We start from the raw sequence: 16,985 nt of genomic DNA on the forward strand, positions 1-16,985 counted from the left end.
AGGGAATGAGTGAGGGCTGAGGGAGAGGCCAAACCCGGTCCCTGGTGCACCGAGCGCCGCTCCCGTGCCCGCTCCGTGCCAGCTGGAACCGCCCGGGGCACGGCGGAGCGGGACCGGAACGGAGCGGGACAGGAATAGAGCGGGACCGGGAATGGGAACGGAGCGGGACCGGGAATGGGAATGGAGCGGGACCGGGAACGGAGCGGGACCGGGAATGGGAATGGAGCGGGACCGGGAATGGGAACGGAGCGGGACCGGGAACGGAGCGGGACCGGAATAGAGCGGGACCGGGAATGGGAACGGAGCGGGACCGGGAATGGGAACGGAGCGGGACCGGGAACGGAGCGGGACCGGGAATGGGAATGGAGCGGGACCGGGAATGGGAACGGAGCGGGACCGGGAATGGAGCGGGACCGGGAATGGGAACGGAGCGGGACCGGGAATGGAGCGGGACCGGGAATGGAGCGGGACCGGGAATGGAACGGATCCCGGGAATGGCTCAGATCCCGGGAATGGAGCAGATCCCGAGAATGGCTCAGATCCCGGGAATGGCTCAGATCCCGGGAATGGAGCAGATCCCGGGAATGGAACGGATCCCGGGAATGGCTCAGATCCCGGGAATGGAGCAGATCCCGGGAATGGAACTGATCCCGGGAATGGAACGGATCCCGGGAATGGCTCAGATCCCGGGAATGGAACGGATCCCGGGAATGGAGCAGATCCCGGGAATGGCTCAGATCCCGGGAATGGAGCAGATCCCGGGAATGGAACGGATCCCTGGGAATGGCTCAGATCCCCGGGAATGGCTCAGATCCCGGGAATGGAGCAGATCCCGGGAATGGCTCAGATCCCGGGAATGGAGCAAATCCCGGGAATGGCTCAGATCCCGGGAATGGAGCAGATCCCGGGAATGCCCCCTCCAAAGGAGTTTGGGGTCGCTTCTCACCTGCCCAGGTGGGGGGCAAAGGGCAGGACCCTCCCGTTGGTGTCTCCCCCTGATCTGTGGCCGTGCCCTGGGATAGCCGGGGCCGCCTCCGGAGCCTCCGGGATCCTGGCCCAGCCTGGGGCGGCACCGGAGGGAGCTGGACCACCAGGAGCAGGCGGTGGTGGCCACCCCTGGGCTAGCGAGGGGGTGGGGAAGTGTCTGCAGAGAGCCCTGCGGGATTTGGGCAAAGTTTGGGGCGGGAATTCCCGGGAAAACACACCGGGAGTGAGGAGGAGCAGGTCCGGTGGCGCCATGGGGGTCCCTCCCAGCACTGCTGGTGCTTTTAGGATTTCCCTAAAAATCCCCTGATCTGCACCCGGGCACATTTTCCACGGGGATTTCTGGGCTAAGCCTGGGCGGGGAAGGGGCTGTGACCCCCCCAGGCCTGGGCTGAGGCCCCCCGGGAGCCTGGAGCAGCTCTGGAGTGGGACCAGGCTGGGATAACCCCCCAAAAAACACCTCACACCGGGGCTGTGGCGGCGGTTTTGGGGTTTTTTTGGTGCTCCGGGGGTGAAGGGAGGGGTCACGACCTCCAGAGCTCATCACCCCCAGTCGATGCTGGTCCCAGTTCACCCCAGTCACCGCTGAGGGACCTTCCCGCGCCCCCCACCCCCAATCCAACCCTCCTGGGACCCCCAAACCCCCCCGGGACCGCTGCCCCCGCAGCCTCGGGGGTCAAACCGGGAGCTGCTGTGGAGCAAGCCCGGAATTCTGGATTTACCAGCCCTGCTCCCACTGCGGGCAGCCTGTAATTAGCCACGCACTTAATGAGTTTTGGGGAAGTTTTGGGTGCAGCCCGCCCGTGTGGAGCCCTCAAATAGCAGGGGGAGCTCCCGGGACACCCGAATATCCTCCGGGACACCCGAATCTCCTCCCGGGACACCCGAATCTCCTCCGGGACACCCGAATCTCCTCCCGAGGGACGATGGAGCCCTGGATCCTCCTGCTCGGGGCTGGGGTCGCCCTGGGCTGCGTGTCCGGCCGTGAGTAACCAGCGGGGCGGGGGCCGAGGGGGCTCCGGGGCTGAGGAATCCCCCCCGGGTGGGCTGGGAGCGCTGCCCCGAGCCGGGAACTGGGCTGTACTGGGATAACTGGGATGGGAGGCGCTGCGCAAGGGGGTGGATTATCCAATTCCCCCGGTTTTCGGTGGGTTCTTGGTGTGCGGAGAACAAGAAATCCTCCTCTGACTCCTCCTTTCCATTTACCCACGGGAAAAAAAAAAACACCAAAAAAAAAAAAAAAAAAAAAAAAAAAAAAAAAAAAAAAAAACCAAGAAACCAAAACCATGGGGGATTTTTCAACCCCAAGCCCGTACCCACCTTTCCCCGCTGCTCTCTCCTCCCCACGAGGGGCTCGGGGGGAGCCGGGGGAGAGGAGCTGCGGCTTCCAGCAGGAATTTGGGGAGCCAGGGTTCTGCTGCCGGGATCCCGCGGGGATGAGGAGGCGCCGAGCTCTTGCACAAAGCGCGACCTGTGATCCAGCGGCGGGGATTTCATCACCGGGAGCTCGTGTCTGATGTCCCGGGGAGGATGAGGGATGAGTCCCCTCGCGATGAGAGATGAGGAGTTTGGCAAGGCCGAGGCTGGGCTGGGAGAGGGAGTTTCCCAAAGAGGAAAATTCCCTCTGTGCGAATCCTGAGTTATTCCAGAAGCAAAAACCCGAGCTGAGGGTGGCTCGTGGTCACTCTGTCCCCCTGCTGGAGCTGTGGTCACTGTGTCCCCCTGCTGGACTCTGTGGTCACTCTGTCCCTCTGCTGGAGCTGTGGTCACTCCTGTCCCCTGCTGGACTCTGTGGTCACTCCTGTCCCTTCCCTGCACCCTGTGCTCACTCTGTCCCCTCCCTGGACCCTGTGGTCACTCCTGTCCCCCTGCTGGACCCTGTGGTCACTCTTGTCCCTTCCCTTGATCCTGTGGTCACTCCTGTCCCCTCCCGGACCTCCCTGCTGGATCTGGAACCAGTTCACCGCGGGATGTTTCCCCGATGATCCCGCCGGGTTCGGGGGTTCGGGGGTTCGGGGGTTCGGAGGTTCGGGGGTTCGGGGGTTCGGGGGTTCGGGAGCCCCGCTGGTGCCGCAGCTCTGCCCGGGTTGTTTTGTCCTTCAGGCGGCCCCGGGTGGGTTCGGATCCGCGTTTTCCTGCGGGATCGAGCCCCTGACTCGGGCCGGGGATGGAGGACGCGGCTCCGGCCCCGCTGAGTCAGCGCTGCGGTGACAGCCCCGGAGCGGCGACACCTGCGGTGACTTATCCCGGGACAGCGATGACTTATCCCGGGACAGCGCTGAATTATCCCGGGACAGCGATGACTTATCCCGGGATGGGGGCGATTTATCCCAGGATAGCGATGATTTATCCCAGGATGAGCCATGACTTATCCCGTGATGGGGGTGATTTATCCCAGTTTGAGGGCGATTTATCCCAGTTTGAGGTTGATTTATCCCAGTTTGAGGGTGATTTATCCCAGCTTGAGGGTGATTTATCCCAGTTTGAGATTGATTTATCCCAGTTTGAGGGTGATTTATCCCAGTTTGAGGGTGATTTATCCCAGTTTGAGGGCGATTTATCCCAGTTTGAGGGTGATTTATCCCGGTTTCAGCCATGATTTATACCAGTTTGAGGGCGATTTATCCCAGTTTGAGCTATGATTTATCCCAGTTTGACTGTGATTTATCCCAGCTTGAGGGTGATTTATCCCAGTTTGAGGGCGATTTATCCCAGTTTGAGGTTGATTTATCCCAGTTTGAGGGCGATTTATCCCAGTTTGAGGGCGATTTATCCCGGTTGGAGGGCGATAATTTATCCCAGTTTCAGGTTGATTTATCCCAGTTTGAGGGTGATTTATCCCAGTTTGAGGGCGATTTATCCCAGTTTGAGGGTGATTTATCCCAGTTTGAGGGCGATTTATCCCAGTTTGAGGTTGATTTATCCCAGTTTGAGGGCGATTTATCCCGGTTGGAGGGCGATAATTTATCCCAGTTTCATGTTGATTTATCCCAGTTTGAGATTGATTTATCCCAGTTTGAGGGCGATTTATCCCAGTTTGAGGGTGATTTATCCCGGTTTCAGCCATGATTTATCCCAGTTTGAGGGTGATTTATCCCAGCTTGAGGGTGATTTATCCCAGTTTGAGGTTGATTTATTCCAGTTTCAGGTTGATTTATCCCAGTTTGAGGGCGATTTATCCCAGTTTGAGATTGATTTATCCCAGTTTGAGGGTGATTTATCCCAGTTTGAGGGCGATTTATCCCAGTTTGAGGGCGATTTATCCCAGTTTGAGATTGATTTATCCCAGTTTGAGGGTGATTTATCCCAGTTTGTGCAATGATTCATCCCAGTTTCAGGGAGATTTATCCCCCGATGTGTCCTGGGAATGGACTGGTCAGACTGGGGGGGGGTTCAGCATCTCTGAACTCCCAATCCACGGATGTCCCTTCCCTGAAAATTCTCCCGGTTCTTCTCAGAGATTTTGGGAGACCCCAAATGGGGAATGGGAAAACCGAGAGGGAAAATCAGGAGGGAAAAGCGATCCAGGACACCCCAGGAGCTGGAGCGGGGATTTTGGGGGCACCCAAGGGGTGACGTCACCGAGCACAAATAATTGGGGTGAGGTGACAAAAGGAGCGAACAAGGCGGGTGTGGAGGGAAGGAAGAGTCGGGGGTTCGGTGCCACCCTCGTGGCCGGGATGTCGCTGTCGCCGGCCCGGGACAGGATGTGCCGCGTCAGGATTCGCCCCGGGGCCACGATTCACTCGCCACGGCCCGAGCTGGGCGAGCCCGCGGCGCCTCGGGTGGCGGGGAGAGCAACGCCCGCAGCTCCGGGGATCGCTCTGCGGGCAGGGACACGGCCTGGGGCGGGGACAGCGCCACCGTGGGACGGGGACACGGCCTGGGACGGGGACAACGCCACCGTGGGACAGGGGCAGTGCCACCGTGGGACGGGGACACGGCCTGGGACGGGGACAACGCCACCGTGGGACGGGGACAGCGCCACCCTGATGGGACAGTGCCACCGTGGGACGGGGACAGCGCCACCGTGGGACGGGGACACGGCCTGGGACAGGGACAGCGCCACCGTGGGACGGGGACAGCGCCACCGTGGGACGGGGACACGGCCTGGGACGGGGACAACGCCACCGTGGGACGGGGACAGCGCCACCCTGATGGGACAGTGCCACCGTGGGACGGGGACAGCGCCACCGTGGGACGGGGACACGGCCTGGGACGGGGACAACGCCACCGTGGGACGGGGACAGCGCCACCCTGATGGGACAGTGCCACCGTGGGACGGGGACACGGCCTGGGACGGGGACAACGCCACCGTGGGACAGGGACAGTGCCACCCTGGGACGGGGACAGTGCCACCCTGATGGGACAGCGCCACCGTGGGACGGGGACAGCGCCACCGTGGGACGGGGACAGTGCCACCCTGGGACAGCCACAGTGCCACCGTGGGACAGGGACAGTGCCACCCTGGGACGGGGACAGTGCCACCCTGATGGGACAGTGCCACCCTGATGGGACAGTGCCACACTGGGACAGGGACAGTGCCACCCTGATGGGACAGCGCCACCCTGGGACAGTGTCCCCTGTCCCTCGGGGAGTGTCCCTTGTCCCTTCAGAGCTCCAGCGCTGTTTTTCGCTTTGTTTTGCTGTCCCGCGTCACCAGCCGAGAGCTGGAACAGCTCACTGCCAACAAACAGCTCCCCAAGGGGTTCTCCCAGTTCTCCCAGTTCTCCCAGTTTTCTCAGTTCCCAGCTCTCCCAGTTCTCCCAGTTCCCAGTTTTCCCGGTTCTCCCGGTTTTCCCAGCTGGAGGAAGGGCGCTCGGGGTCACCCCGGGACCATCCCGGGAGCGCCGCGGGTGAATCACGGGGAGCAGCTCCCGGATTTTGGGGGGACAGCCCCGAGCTGCCACCCCGCCCCGGTGACACGGCGGTGACAAAGTTCCGGCGGTTCCCGGGCTGCGGGACACGCCTGGGGCCGGCCGGGAGGGGACCTCGAGGGGGGCTCAGCCCCTCCTGAGGGTCGCCCCGCCTTTTGTGCCCCCCAAAGATCTGTACGCGGCCCCCGGCGAGGAGGGCGAGTGTCATTGTCACCGCGGGGGTGACACCGGGCACGACGGCTGCGGGGAGCGCGAGAGGCGCTGCGGGCCCGGTGAGCGCCGGGACGGGCGGTCGGGGTGTCCCCGAGGGGTCCCCGAGGTGTCCCCAAAGTGTCCCCGAGGGGTCCCCAAGGTGTCCCCGAGGGGTCCCCAAGGTGTCCCCAAGGGGTCCCCAACCTCCCGAGGGTGACAGGGATTGGTCCCAAGTCCCTGCAGGGTCCCCAAGGAGTCTCCAAATTGTCCCTGAGGTGTCCCTGAGGTGTCCCCAAGGTGTCCCCAAGGTGTCCCCAAGGTGTCCCTGAGGTGTCCCCAAGGTGTCCCCGAGAGGTCCCCAAGGTGTCCCCACCCCCCGAGGGTGACAGGGATTGGTCCCAAGTCCCTGCAGGGTCCCCAAGGTGTCCCTGAGGTGTCCCCAAGGTGTCCCCAACCCCCAGAGGGTGCCAGGGGTTGGTCTCAAGTCCCTGCAGGGTCCCCAAGGTGTCCCCAAGGTGTCCCGGAGGTGTCCTCATGGTGTCCCCAAGATGTCTCCAAGGTGTCCCCAAGGTGTCCCCAAAGTGTCCCAAGGTGTCCCCAACACCCCGAGGGTGCCAGGGGTTCGTCCCAAGTCCCTGCAGGGTCCCCAGGGTGTCCCCAAGGTGTCCCTGCAGGGTCCCCAGGGTGTCCCCGAGGTGTCCCCGATGTGTCCCCACCCCCCTGAGCCCCTTTTCCTCTCTGCTCCCAGGTGGGGAAGGGGCCGAGGACGGAGCTGGAGCCCGCGGTGAGTGAGGGGGGGCCGAGGTGTCCCCCTGGTTTGGGGTGTCCCCCTGTCCCCCAGGTGTCCCCCTGTCCCCGAGGTGTCCCCTGTCCCCGAGGTGTCGATCCCAGAGCTGCCCCAGCCCCTGCCTGTCCCTACAGGAACATCCCTGGCTTCCCATGGATCCCATTGAATCCCCCTCACTTTTCCATGGATCCCATTGAATCCCTGTCGCTTTTCCATGGATCCCATTGAATCCATCCCACTTTCCCACGGATCCCATTGAATCCTTCCCACTTTCCCATGTATCCCATTGAATCCCTGTCGCTTTCTCATGGATCCCATTGAATCCCCCTCACTTTCCCATGGATCCCATTGAATCCCTCTCACTTTCCCACGGATCCCATTGAATCCTTCCCACTTTTCCATGGATCCCATTGAATCCCTGTCGCTTTTCCATGGATCCCATTGAATCCCTGTCGCTTTTCCATGGATCCCATTGAATCCCCCTCACTTTTCCATGGATCCCATTGAATCCCTCTCGCTTTCCCATGGATCCCATTGAATCCCTCTCACTTTTCCATGGATCCCATTGAATCCTTCCCACTTTCCCATGGATCCCATTGAATCCCTCTCACTTTCCCATGGATCCCATTGAATCCCTCTCACTTTTCCATGGATCCCAGTGAATCCCCCTCACTTTCCCATGGATCCCATTGAATCCCTGTCGCTTTTCCATGGATCCCATTGAATCCCTGTCGCTTTCCCATTGATCCCATTGAATCCCCCCACTTTTCCTTGGATCCCATTGAATCCCTGTCGCTTTTCCATGGATCCCATTGAATCCCCCTCACTTTCCCATGGATCCCATTGAATCCTTCCCACTTTCCCATGGATCCCATTGAATCCCCCTCACTTTCCCATGGATCCCATTGAATCCCTGTCGCTTTTCCATGGATCCCATTGAATCCCCCTCACTTTTCCATGGATCCCATTGAATCCTCCTCACTTTTCCATGGATCCCATTGAATCCCTGTCGCTTTCCCATGGATCCCATTGAATCCCTCCCACTTTCCCATGGATCCCATTGAATCTCTCTCACTTTTCCATGGATCCCATTGAATCCTTCCCACTTTTCCACGGATCCCATTGAATCCCTTTCACTTTCCCATGGATCCCATTGAATCCTCCTCACTTTCCCATGGATCCCATTGAATCCCTGTCGCTTTTCCATGGATCCCATTGAATCTCTCTCACTTTCCCATGTATCCCATTGAATCCCTGTCACTTTTCCATGGATCCCATTGAATCCTTCCCACTTTTCCACGGATCCCATTGAATCCCCCTCACTTTCCCACGGATCCCAGTGATTCCCTCCCAGCCCTGTCCCACCCCTGCCCTCTCCCCCAGCCGGATTTTCCAGCCGCCGCGCTCCCATCACGGACCAGGAGCTGCTGGATCTGTCGGAGCAGCTTTACGAGCTGGATCACAACAAAGCCCGGCCCGGCGACATCGCGCTCAGCCCGCAGCACCGCGCGGGTCCCGACGAGACCGGCGACAGACGGGACCGGTCCCCGCAGCCGTGAGTGCCACCGGGGCGGGGACAGTGACGCGGAGCCGCGCTGGGGGGCGGGTGGGAGCCGGAATTCCCCATCCCCGCTCCCCCCAGGCTCTACAAGTTCGTGAACGAGGAGCTGTTCTCCAAACCCACCTACGCCAGCTTCATTAAGCTGCTGGATAATTACCAGCGGGCCACGGGCCGCGAGGAGGAGGTGACGGCCGAGGAGCTGCGGGAGCAGGATCGATTCCTCCAGGAGGTGATGGAGACGGAGCTGATGAGGAAACTGCTCGTGTTCCTGCAGGGAAAAGGTGAGTTGGGATCAGGGCGGGGATGGGATCCACGAGGGAAGCACCAGCAGGGTGGGAACGAGCTGGGGTGGGAATGAGCTGGGGTGGGAATGGTTTGGGGTGGGAATGAGCTGGGGTGGGAATGGTTTGGGGTGGGAATGGTTTGGGGTGGGAATGGTTTGGGGTGGGAATGAGCTGGGGTGGGAATGATCTGGGGTGGGAATGAGCTGGGGTGGGAATGGTTTGGGGTGGGAATGGTTTGGGGTGGGAATGAGCTGGGGTGGGAATGAGCTGGGGTGGGAATGGTTTGGGGTGGGAATGAACTGGGGTGGGAATGAGCTGGGATGGGAATGAGCTGGGGTGGGAATGATCTGGGATGGGAATGAGCTGGGAATGATCTGGGGTGGGAATGAGCTGGGATGGGAATGGTTTGGGATGGGAATGAACTGGGATGGGAATGATCTGGGGTGGGAATGAACTGGGAATGATCTGGGGTGGGAATGATCTGGGATGGGAATGAGCTGGGATGGGAATGAGCTGGGAATGAGCTGGGGTGGGAATGATCTGGGATGGGAATGAGCTGGGGTGGGGTTTCCAGGGCTCTGGAATCCAGCAGGGAGAATTCCCGAGGAGCAGGAGCGGAGGTGGGATGGGATTTTGGGATTTTGGGGGATTTGGGGGATTTTGGGATTTTGAGATTGGGGATGGGATTTTGGGATGGGATGGGATGGGATTTTGGGATTTTGGGATTGGGATATCGGGATTTTGGGATTTGGGATTTTGGGATTTGGGATTTTGGGATTTTGGGATTTTGGGATTTTGGGATGGGGATTTTGGGATATCGGGATTTATGGGATTTTGGGATTTTGGGATGGGGAGTTTGGGATTTTGGGATGGGATATCGGGATGGGATTTTGGGATTTTGGGATGGGATTTTGGGATAGGATTTTGTGATGGGATTTCAGGGTGGGATGGGGGAAGCTCAGCCCTGCCTCTCCCGCCTCTCCCCGCAGGTCTCTACAGCTCCGAGCAGGAATTCCTGCAGGATTTGAAGGAAATGTGGTTCGGGCTCTACTCCCGAGGGGATGGAGAGCGCGACTCCAGCGGCTTTGAGCACGTGTTCTCAGGTACAGCCCCCCAGGTACAGCCCCCCGGTGTTCTCAGGTACAGCCCCCAGGTACAGCCCCACCAGGTGTTCTCAGGTACAGCCCCCAGGTACAGCCCCACCAGGTGTTCCAGGTGTTCTCAGGTACAGCCCCCCAGGTACAGCCCCCAGGTGTTCCAGGTGTGCTCAGGTACAGCCCCCAGGTGTTCTCAGGTACAGCCCCCCAGGTACAGCCCCCAGGTGTTCTCAGGTACAGCCCCCAGGTGTTCTCAGGTACAGCCCCCAGGTGTGCTCAGGTACAGCCCCCCAGGTACAGCCCCACCAGGTGTTCTCAGGTACAGCCCCACCAGGTACAGCCCCCAGGTGTTCTCAGGTACAGCCCCACCAGGTACAGCCCCCAGGTGTTCTCAGGTACAGCCCACCAGGTGTGCTCAGGTACAGCCCCCCCAGGTGTTCCAGGTGTTCTCAGGTACAGCCCCCCAGGTGTGCTCAGGTACAGCCCCCAGGTGTTCTCAGGTACAGCCCCCCCAGGTGTTCTCAGGTACAGCCCCCCAGGTGTGCTCAGGTACAGCCCCCAGGTGTGCTCAGGTACAGCCCCCAGGTGTTCTCAGGTACGGCCCACCAGGTGTTCCAGGTGTGCTCAGGTACAGCCCCCCAGGTGTTCTCAGGTACAGCCCCCCCAGGTGTTCCAGGTGTTCTCAGGTACAGCCCCCCCCGGGCTGGGGTTCATCCCCAAATCTCCCCTTGGTGTTTTTAGGGGAGGTGAAAAAGGGAAAAGTGTCGGGATTTCACAACTGGATCCGCTTCTACCTGCTGGAAAAGCAGGAGCTGGTCAACTACTACAGCCACAACTTCAACGGGCCGGTGAGAGACGGGGGGACCCCAGGAACAGCCGGGGACACCAGGAACAGCCGGGGACACCCCAGGGACAGCCGGGGACACCCCAGGAACAGCAGGGGACACCCCAGTGATACCCCATGGGCACCCCAGGAACAGCCGGGGACACCCCAGTGATACCCCATGGGCACCCCAGTGATACCCCAGGGACACCCCAGTGATACCCCATGGGCACCCCATTGATACCCCATGGGCACCCCAGGAACAGCCGGGGACACCCCAGTGATACCCCATGGGCACCCCAGGAACACCCATGGGCACCCCAGTGATACCCCATGGACACCCCATTGATACCCCATGGGCACCTCAGGAACAGCCGGGGACACCCCAGGAACAGCCAGGGACACCCCAGTGACAGCCGGGGACACCCCAGGAACAGCCGGGGACACCCCAGTGATACCCCATGGGCACCCCAGGAACAGCCGGGGACACCCCAGTGATACCCCATGGACACCCCAGTGATACCCCATGGGCACCTCAGGAACAGCCGGGGACACCCCAGTGATACCCCATGGGCACCCCAGTGTTACCCCATAGACACCCCAATGATACCCCATAGACACCCCAATGATACCCCATAGACACCCCAATAATACCCCATGGACACCCCAGGAACAGCCGGGGACACCCCAGGAACAGCAGGGGACACCCCAGTGATACCCCATGGGCACCCCAGGAACAGCCGGGGACACCCCAGTGATACCCCATGGACACCCCAGTGATACCCCATGGGCACCCCAGGAACACCCATGGGCACCCCAGTGATACCCCATGGACACCCCATTGATACCCCATGGGCACCTCAGGAACAGCCGGGGACACCCCAGGAACAGCCGGGGACACCCCAGTGATACCCCATGGGCACCCCAATGATACCCCATGGGCACCCCAGTGTTACCCCATAGACACCCCAATGATACCCCATAGACACCCCAATGATACCCCGTGGGCACCCCAGGAACAGCCGGGGACACCCCAGGGACAGTCGGGGACACCCCAGTGATACCCCAGGGACACCCCAATGATACCCCATGGACACCCCAGTGATACCCCAGGGGCACCCCAGTGATACCCCATGGGCACCCCAGTGATACCCCAGGGACGCCCCAATGATACCCCAGGGGCACCCCAATGATACCCCAGGGGCACCCCAGTGATACCCCATGGGCACCCCAGTGATACCCCAGGGACACCCCAGTGATACCCCATGGACACCCCATTCCCAGCCCCGATGACCCCAAATCCCTGCTGAGTGTGGATTCCCACCCCAAATCCGTTCTGGCTGATGGGTCCCATCCCCTCTGACCCCAATCCCTGCTGTCTGTGGGTTCCCATCCCCCCTGACCCCAATCCCGTTCTATCTGTGGGTTCCCATCCCGCTGACCCCAATCCCTGCTGTCAGTGGGTTCCCATCCCCTCTGACCCCAATCCCGTTCTGTCTGTGGGTTCCCATCCCCCCTGACCCCAATCCCGTTCTATCTGTGGGTTCCCATCCCGCTGACCCCAATCCCGTTCTATCTGTGGGTTCCCATCCCCCCTGACCCCAATCCCTGCTGTCTGTGGGTTCCCATCCCCCTGACCCCAATCCCTGCTGTCTGTGGGTTCCCATCCCCCTGACCCCAATCCCTGCTGTCTGTGGGTTCCCATCCCCCTGACCCCAATCCCTGCTGTCTGTGGGTTCCCATCCCGCTGACCCCAATCCCGTTCTGGCTGTGGGTTCCCATCCCCCCTGACCCCAATCCCTGCTGTCTGTGGGTTCCATCCCGCTGACCCCAGTCCCGTTCTGGATTTGGGTTCCCATCCTGCTGACCCCAATCCCGTTCTATCTGTGGGTTCCCATCCCGCTGACCCCAATCCCGTTCTATCTGTGGGTTCCCATCCCCCCTGACCCCAATCCCTGCTGTCAGTGGGTTCCCATCCCCCTGACCCCAATCCCTGCTGTCTGTGGGTTCCCATCCCCCTGACCCCAATCCCGTTCTATCTGTGGGTTCCCAGCCCCCTGACCCCAATCCCTGCTGTCTGTGGGGTCCCATCCCGCTGACCCCAATCCCGTTCTGGATTTGGGTTCCCATCCCCCTGACCCCAATCCCTGCTGTCTGTGGGTTCCCATCCCTCTGACCCCAATCCCGTTCTATCTGTGGGTTCCCATCCCGCTGACCCCAATCCCGTTCTGGATTTGGGTTCCCATCCCCCTGACCCCAATCCCGTTCTGTGGGTTCCCATCCCCTCTGACCCCAATCCTGTTCTATCTGTGGGTTCCCATCCCCCTGACCCCAATCCCTGCTGTCTGTGGGGTCCCATCCCGCTGACCCCAATCCCTGCTGTCTGTGGGTTCCCATCCCCCTGACCCCAATCCCGTTCTGGCTGTGGGTTCCCATCCCCTCTGACCCCAATCCCGTTCTGGATTTGGGTTCCCATCCCCCTGACCCCAATCCCGTTCTGGATTTGGGTTCCCATCCCCCTGACCCCAATCCCTGCTGTCTGTGGGTTCCCATCCCCCTGACCCAAATCCCTGCTGTCTGTGGGGTCCCATCCCGCTGACCCCAATCCCGTTCTGGATTTGGGTTCCCATCCCCCTGACCCCAATCCCATTCTATCTGTGGGTTCCCATCCCCCTGACCCCAATCCCTGCTGTCAGTGGGTTCCCATCCCTCTGACCCCAATCCTGTTCTATCTGTGGGTTCCCATCCCCCTGACCCCAATCCCTGCTGTCAGTGGGTTCCCATCCCGCTGACCCCAATCCCGTTCTATCTGTGGGTTCCCATCCCTCTGACCCCAATCCCTGCTGTCTGTGGGTTCCCATCCCGCTGACCCCAATCCCGTTCTGTGGGTTCCCATCCCTCTGACCCCAATCCCGTTCTGTGGGTTCCATCCCGCTGACCCCAATCCCGTTCTGGATTTGGGTTCCCATCCCGCTGACCCCAATCCCGTTCTGTCTGTGGGTTCCCACCCCAATCCCTGCTGTCTGTGGGTTCCCATCCCCCTGACCCCAATCCCTGCTGTCTGTGGGTTCCCATCCCGCTGACCCCAATCCCTGCTGTCTGTGGGTTCCCATCCCGCTGACCCCAATCCCATTCTGGATTTGGGTTCCCATCCCGCTGACCCCAATCCCTGCTGTCTGTGGGTTCCCATCCCCCTGACCCCAATCCCGTTCTATCTGTGGGGTCCCATCCCGCTGACCCCAATCCCGTTCTGGATTTGGGTTCCCATCCCCCTGACCCCAGTCCCTCCCGCAGTGGGACTCGTTCCCGGCCGTGCTGGGGCTGCAGTTCAGCTGGGACGGGTTCTACAAGGAGGTCGGCTCGGCCTTCATCGGCTCCAGCCCCGAGTTCGAGCTCGGCCTCTACTCCCTTTGCTTCCTGGCACGGCCGGGCCGGGCGTGAGTCTGTCTGTCTGTCTGTCTGTCTGTCTGTCTGTCTGTCCTAGGACCTGCCGTGAGTCTGACCCTGTCTGTCTGTCTGTCCCGGGCCAGCGCTGAGTGCTGACCCTGTGTCTGTCTGTCTGTCCTGGGGCCGGCCGTGAGTCTGACCCTGTCTGTCTGTCTGTCCTGGGCCAGCGCTGGGTGCTGACCCTGTGTCTGTCTGTCTGTCTGTCTGTCCTGGGCCGGGCGTGAGTCTGTCTGTCTGTCTGTCTGTCTGTCTGTCTGTCTGTCCTGGGTCGGGCGTGGGTCGGTCTGTCTGTCCTGGGCCGGGCATGGGTCTGTCTGTCTGTCTGTCCTGGGCCAGCCGTGAGTCTGACCCTGTCTGTCTGTCTGTCTGTCTGTCTGTCTGTCTGTCTGTCCTGGGCCGGGCGTGAGTCTGACCCTGTGTCTGTCTGTCTGTCCTGGGGCCAGGCGTGAGTCTGACCTGTCTGTCTGTCTGTCTGTCCTGGGGCCGGGCGTGGGTCTGTCTGTCTGTCTGTCTGTCTGTCTGTCCTGGGCCAGCCCTGAGTGCTGACCCCATGTCTGTCTGTCTGTCTGTCCTGGGGCCAGCCCTGGGTGCTGACCCTGTCTGTCTGTCTGTCTGTCCGTCCTGATCCCAGCCCTGAGTGCTGACCCCATGTCTGTCTGTCTGTCCGTCCTGATCCCAGCCCTGAGTGCTGACCCCGTGTCTGTCTGTCTGTCTGTCTGTCTGTCCTGGGCCAGTGCTGAGTGCTGACCCTGTCTGTCTGTCTGTCCTGGGCCGGGCGTGAGTCTGTCTGTCTGTCTGTCTGTCTGTCCTGGGCCGGGCGTGAGTCTGACCCTGTCTGTCTGTCTGTCTGTCCTGGGCCGGGAGTGAGTCTGACCCGTGTCTGTCTGTCTGTCCTGGGCCAGTGCTGAGTGCTGACCCCGTGTCTGTCTGTCTGTCTGTCCTGGGCCGGGCGTGAGTCTGACCTGTGTCTGTCTGTCTGTCTGTCCTGGGGCCGGCCGTGAGTCTGACCCTGTCTGTCTGTCTGTCCATCCTGATCCCAGACCTCAGTGCTGACCCCGTGTCTGTCTGTCTGTCCTGGGCCAGCCCTGAGTGCTGATCCCGTGTCTGTCTGTCTGTCCTGGGGCCGGGCGTGAGTCTGACCCTGTCTGTCTGTCTGTCTGTCCTGGGCCAGTGCTGAGTGCTGACCCCGTGTCTGTCTGTCTGTCCGTCCTGATCCCAGCCCTGAGTGCTGACCCCGTGTCTGTCTGTCTGTCTGTCCATCCTGATCCCAGCCCTGAGTGCTGACCCCGTGTCTGTCTGTCTGTCCTGGCTCTGGCCTGGGGCCAGCAGGACCTCGCTGGGGTGTCGGGGGTGGGATGGGATTTTGGGATGGGATTTTGGGATTTGGGATTTTAGGATTTGGGATCTTGGGATTTTGGGATCTTGGGATTTTGGGATTTTGGGATGGGATGGGATTCTGGGATTTTGGGATTTGGGGATTTTGGGGATTTTGAGATGGGATCAATGGGATGGAATGAAACAGAAATGGGGATGGAAATGGGACGGCATTTGGATTGGGATTGGGATGGGATCAATGGGATCAGTGGGATCAATGGGATCAGTGGGAGCAATGGGATCAGCGGGATGGGATCAATGGAATCAACGGGATCAACGGGATCAGTGGGATCAGTGGGATGGGATCAATGGGATCAGTGGGATCAGTGGGATCAATGGGATGCAACGGGATCAGTGGAATGGGATCAATGGGATCAGTGGGATGGGATCAGTGGGATCAATGGGATGGGATCAATGAAGTGGGATCAAATGGGATCAGTGGGATCAATGGGATCAATGGGATCAATGGGATCAATGGGATCAGTGGGATCAATGGGATCAGTGGGATCAGTGGGCCAATAGGATCAGTGGGATCAGTGGGATCAGTGGGATCAATGGGATCAGTGGGATCAGTGGGATCAGTGAGAACAGTGGGATCAATGGGAGCAGTGGGATCAGTGGGATCAGTGGGATCAGTGGGATCAGTGGGATCAATGGGATCAGTGGGATCTACGGGATGGGATCAATGGGATCAGTGGGATCAGTGGGATGGGATCAATGGGATCAGTGGGATCAGTGGGATCAATGGGATCAGTGGGATCAATGGGATCAATGGGATGGGATCAGTGGGATGGGATCAGAGGGATGGGATCAATGGGATCAATGGGATCAGTGGGATCAATGGGATCAGTGGGATCAGTGGGATCAGTGGGATCAATGGGATGGGAAGGAAATGGGGGTGGGGACAGGACAGCACTGTCGGATTTTTGGGATGAGGGCTCAGCGCCGGAGCCCCGTGACCGCGGGGACACCGCGACCCCCCCGAGGCTCAGGGACAGGAACTGTCCCCGCAGGTGTCACCTGAGCCTGGGCGGGCACCGCCTCCGCCTGCAGACCTTCCCCTGGGGCGGGGCCGGGGCCAGCGACGGCCGCCGCCTGATCGCCACGGCCTACGTGATGTCACCCTGAGCGGCGGGGGCAGCGGGGCGAGCGACAGCGGCCGTGGGGCCAGCGGGGGGAAATGGGGCCAGCGGGGGGCAATGGGGCCAGCGGGGCGAGCGACAGCGGCCATGGGGCCAGGGGCAATGGGGCAATGGGGCAATGGGGCCAGCGGGGGGCAATGGGGCCAGCGGGGCGAGCGACAGCGGCCATGGGGCCAGGGGCAATGGGGCAATGGGGCCAGCGGGGGGAAATGGGGCCAGCGGGGGGAAATGGGGCCAGCGGGGCGAGGGACAGCAGCAATGGGGCCAGCGGGGCGAGCGTCAGCGGCCATGGGGCCAGCGGGGGGCAATGGGGCCAGCGGGGCGAGCGTCAGCGGCCATGGGGCCAGCGGGGGTCAATGGGGCCAGCGGGGCGAGCGACAGCGGCCATGGGGCCAGCGGGGGGCAATGGGGCAATGG

The 16,985-nt window shown here is 61.0% G+C and overlaps 1 protein-coding gene across 1 annotated transcript; it reads left to right on the forward strand.

Moving 5' to 3' along the window:
• Nucleotides 1-1,885: 1,885 nt before the first annotated feature.
• ENDOU (endonuclease, poly(U) specific) lies at nucleotides 1,886-16,593 on the forward strand. The gene is made up of 9 exons (XM_056515167.1): nucleotides 1,886-1,968; nucleotides 6,032-6,133; nucleotides 6,802-6,837; nucleotides 8,224-8,395; nucleotides 8,483-8,682; nucleotides 9,675-9,788; nucleotides 10,524-10,630; nucleotides 13,900-14,042; nucleotides 16,440-16,593. The coding sequence occupies exons 1-9, from the start codon at nucleotides 1,911-1,913 to the stop codon at nucleotides 16,552-16,554; spliced, it is 1,047 nt and encodes a 348-aa protein (XP_056371142.1). The 5' UTR covers nucleotides 1,886-1,910; the 3' UTR covers nucleotides 16,555-16,593.
• The last annotated feature ends 392 nt before the right edge of the window (nucleotides 16,594-16,985 follow it).

This window comes from Oenanthe melanoleuca, linkage group LGE22 (genome assembly GCF_029582105.1).
Source record: "Oenanthe melanoleuca isolate GR-GAL-2019-014 linkage group LGE22, OMel1.0, whole genome shotgun sequence".
Classification (NCBI taxonomy): domain Eukaryota; kingdom Metazoa; phylum Chordata; class Aves; order Passeriformes; family Muscicapidae; genus Oenanthe; species Oenanthe melanoleuca.

Coding starts and splice junctions, on each gene's coding strand:
- ENDOU (XM_056515167.1), top strand. CDS start 1,911: ATGGAGCCCTGGATCCTCCTGCTCGGGGCTGGGGTCGCCCTGGGCTGC. Junction 8,396..8,482: donor CGGGACCGGTCCCCGCAGCC/GTGAGTGCCACC, acceptor CGCTCCCCCCAG/GCTCTACAAGTTCGTGAACG. Junction 14,043..16,439: donor CTGGCACGGCCGGGCCGGGC/GTGAGTCTGTCT, acceptor CTGTCCCCGCAG/GTGTCACCTGAGCCTGGGCG.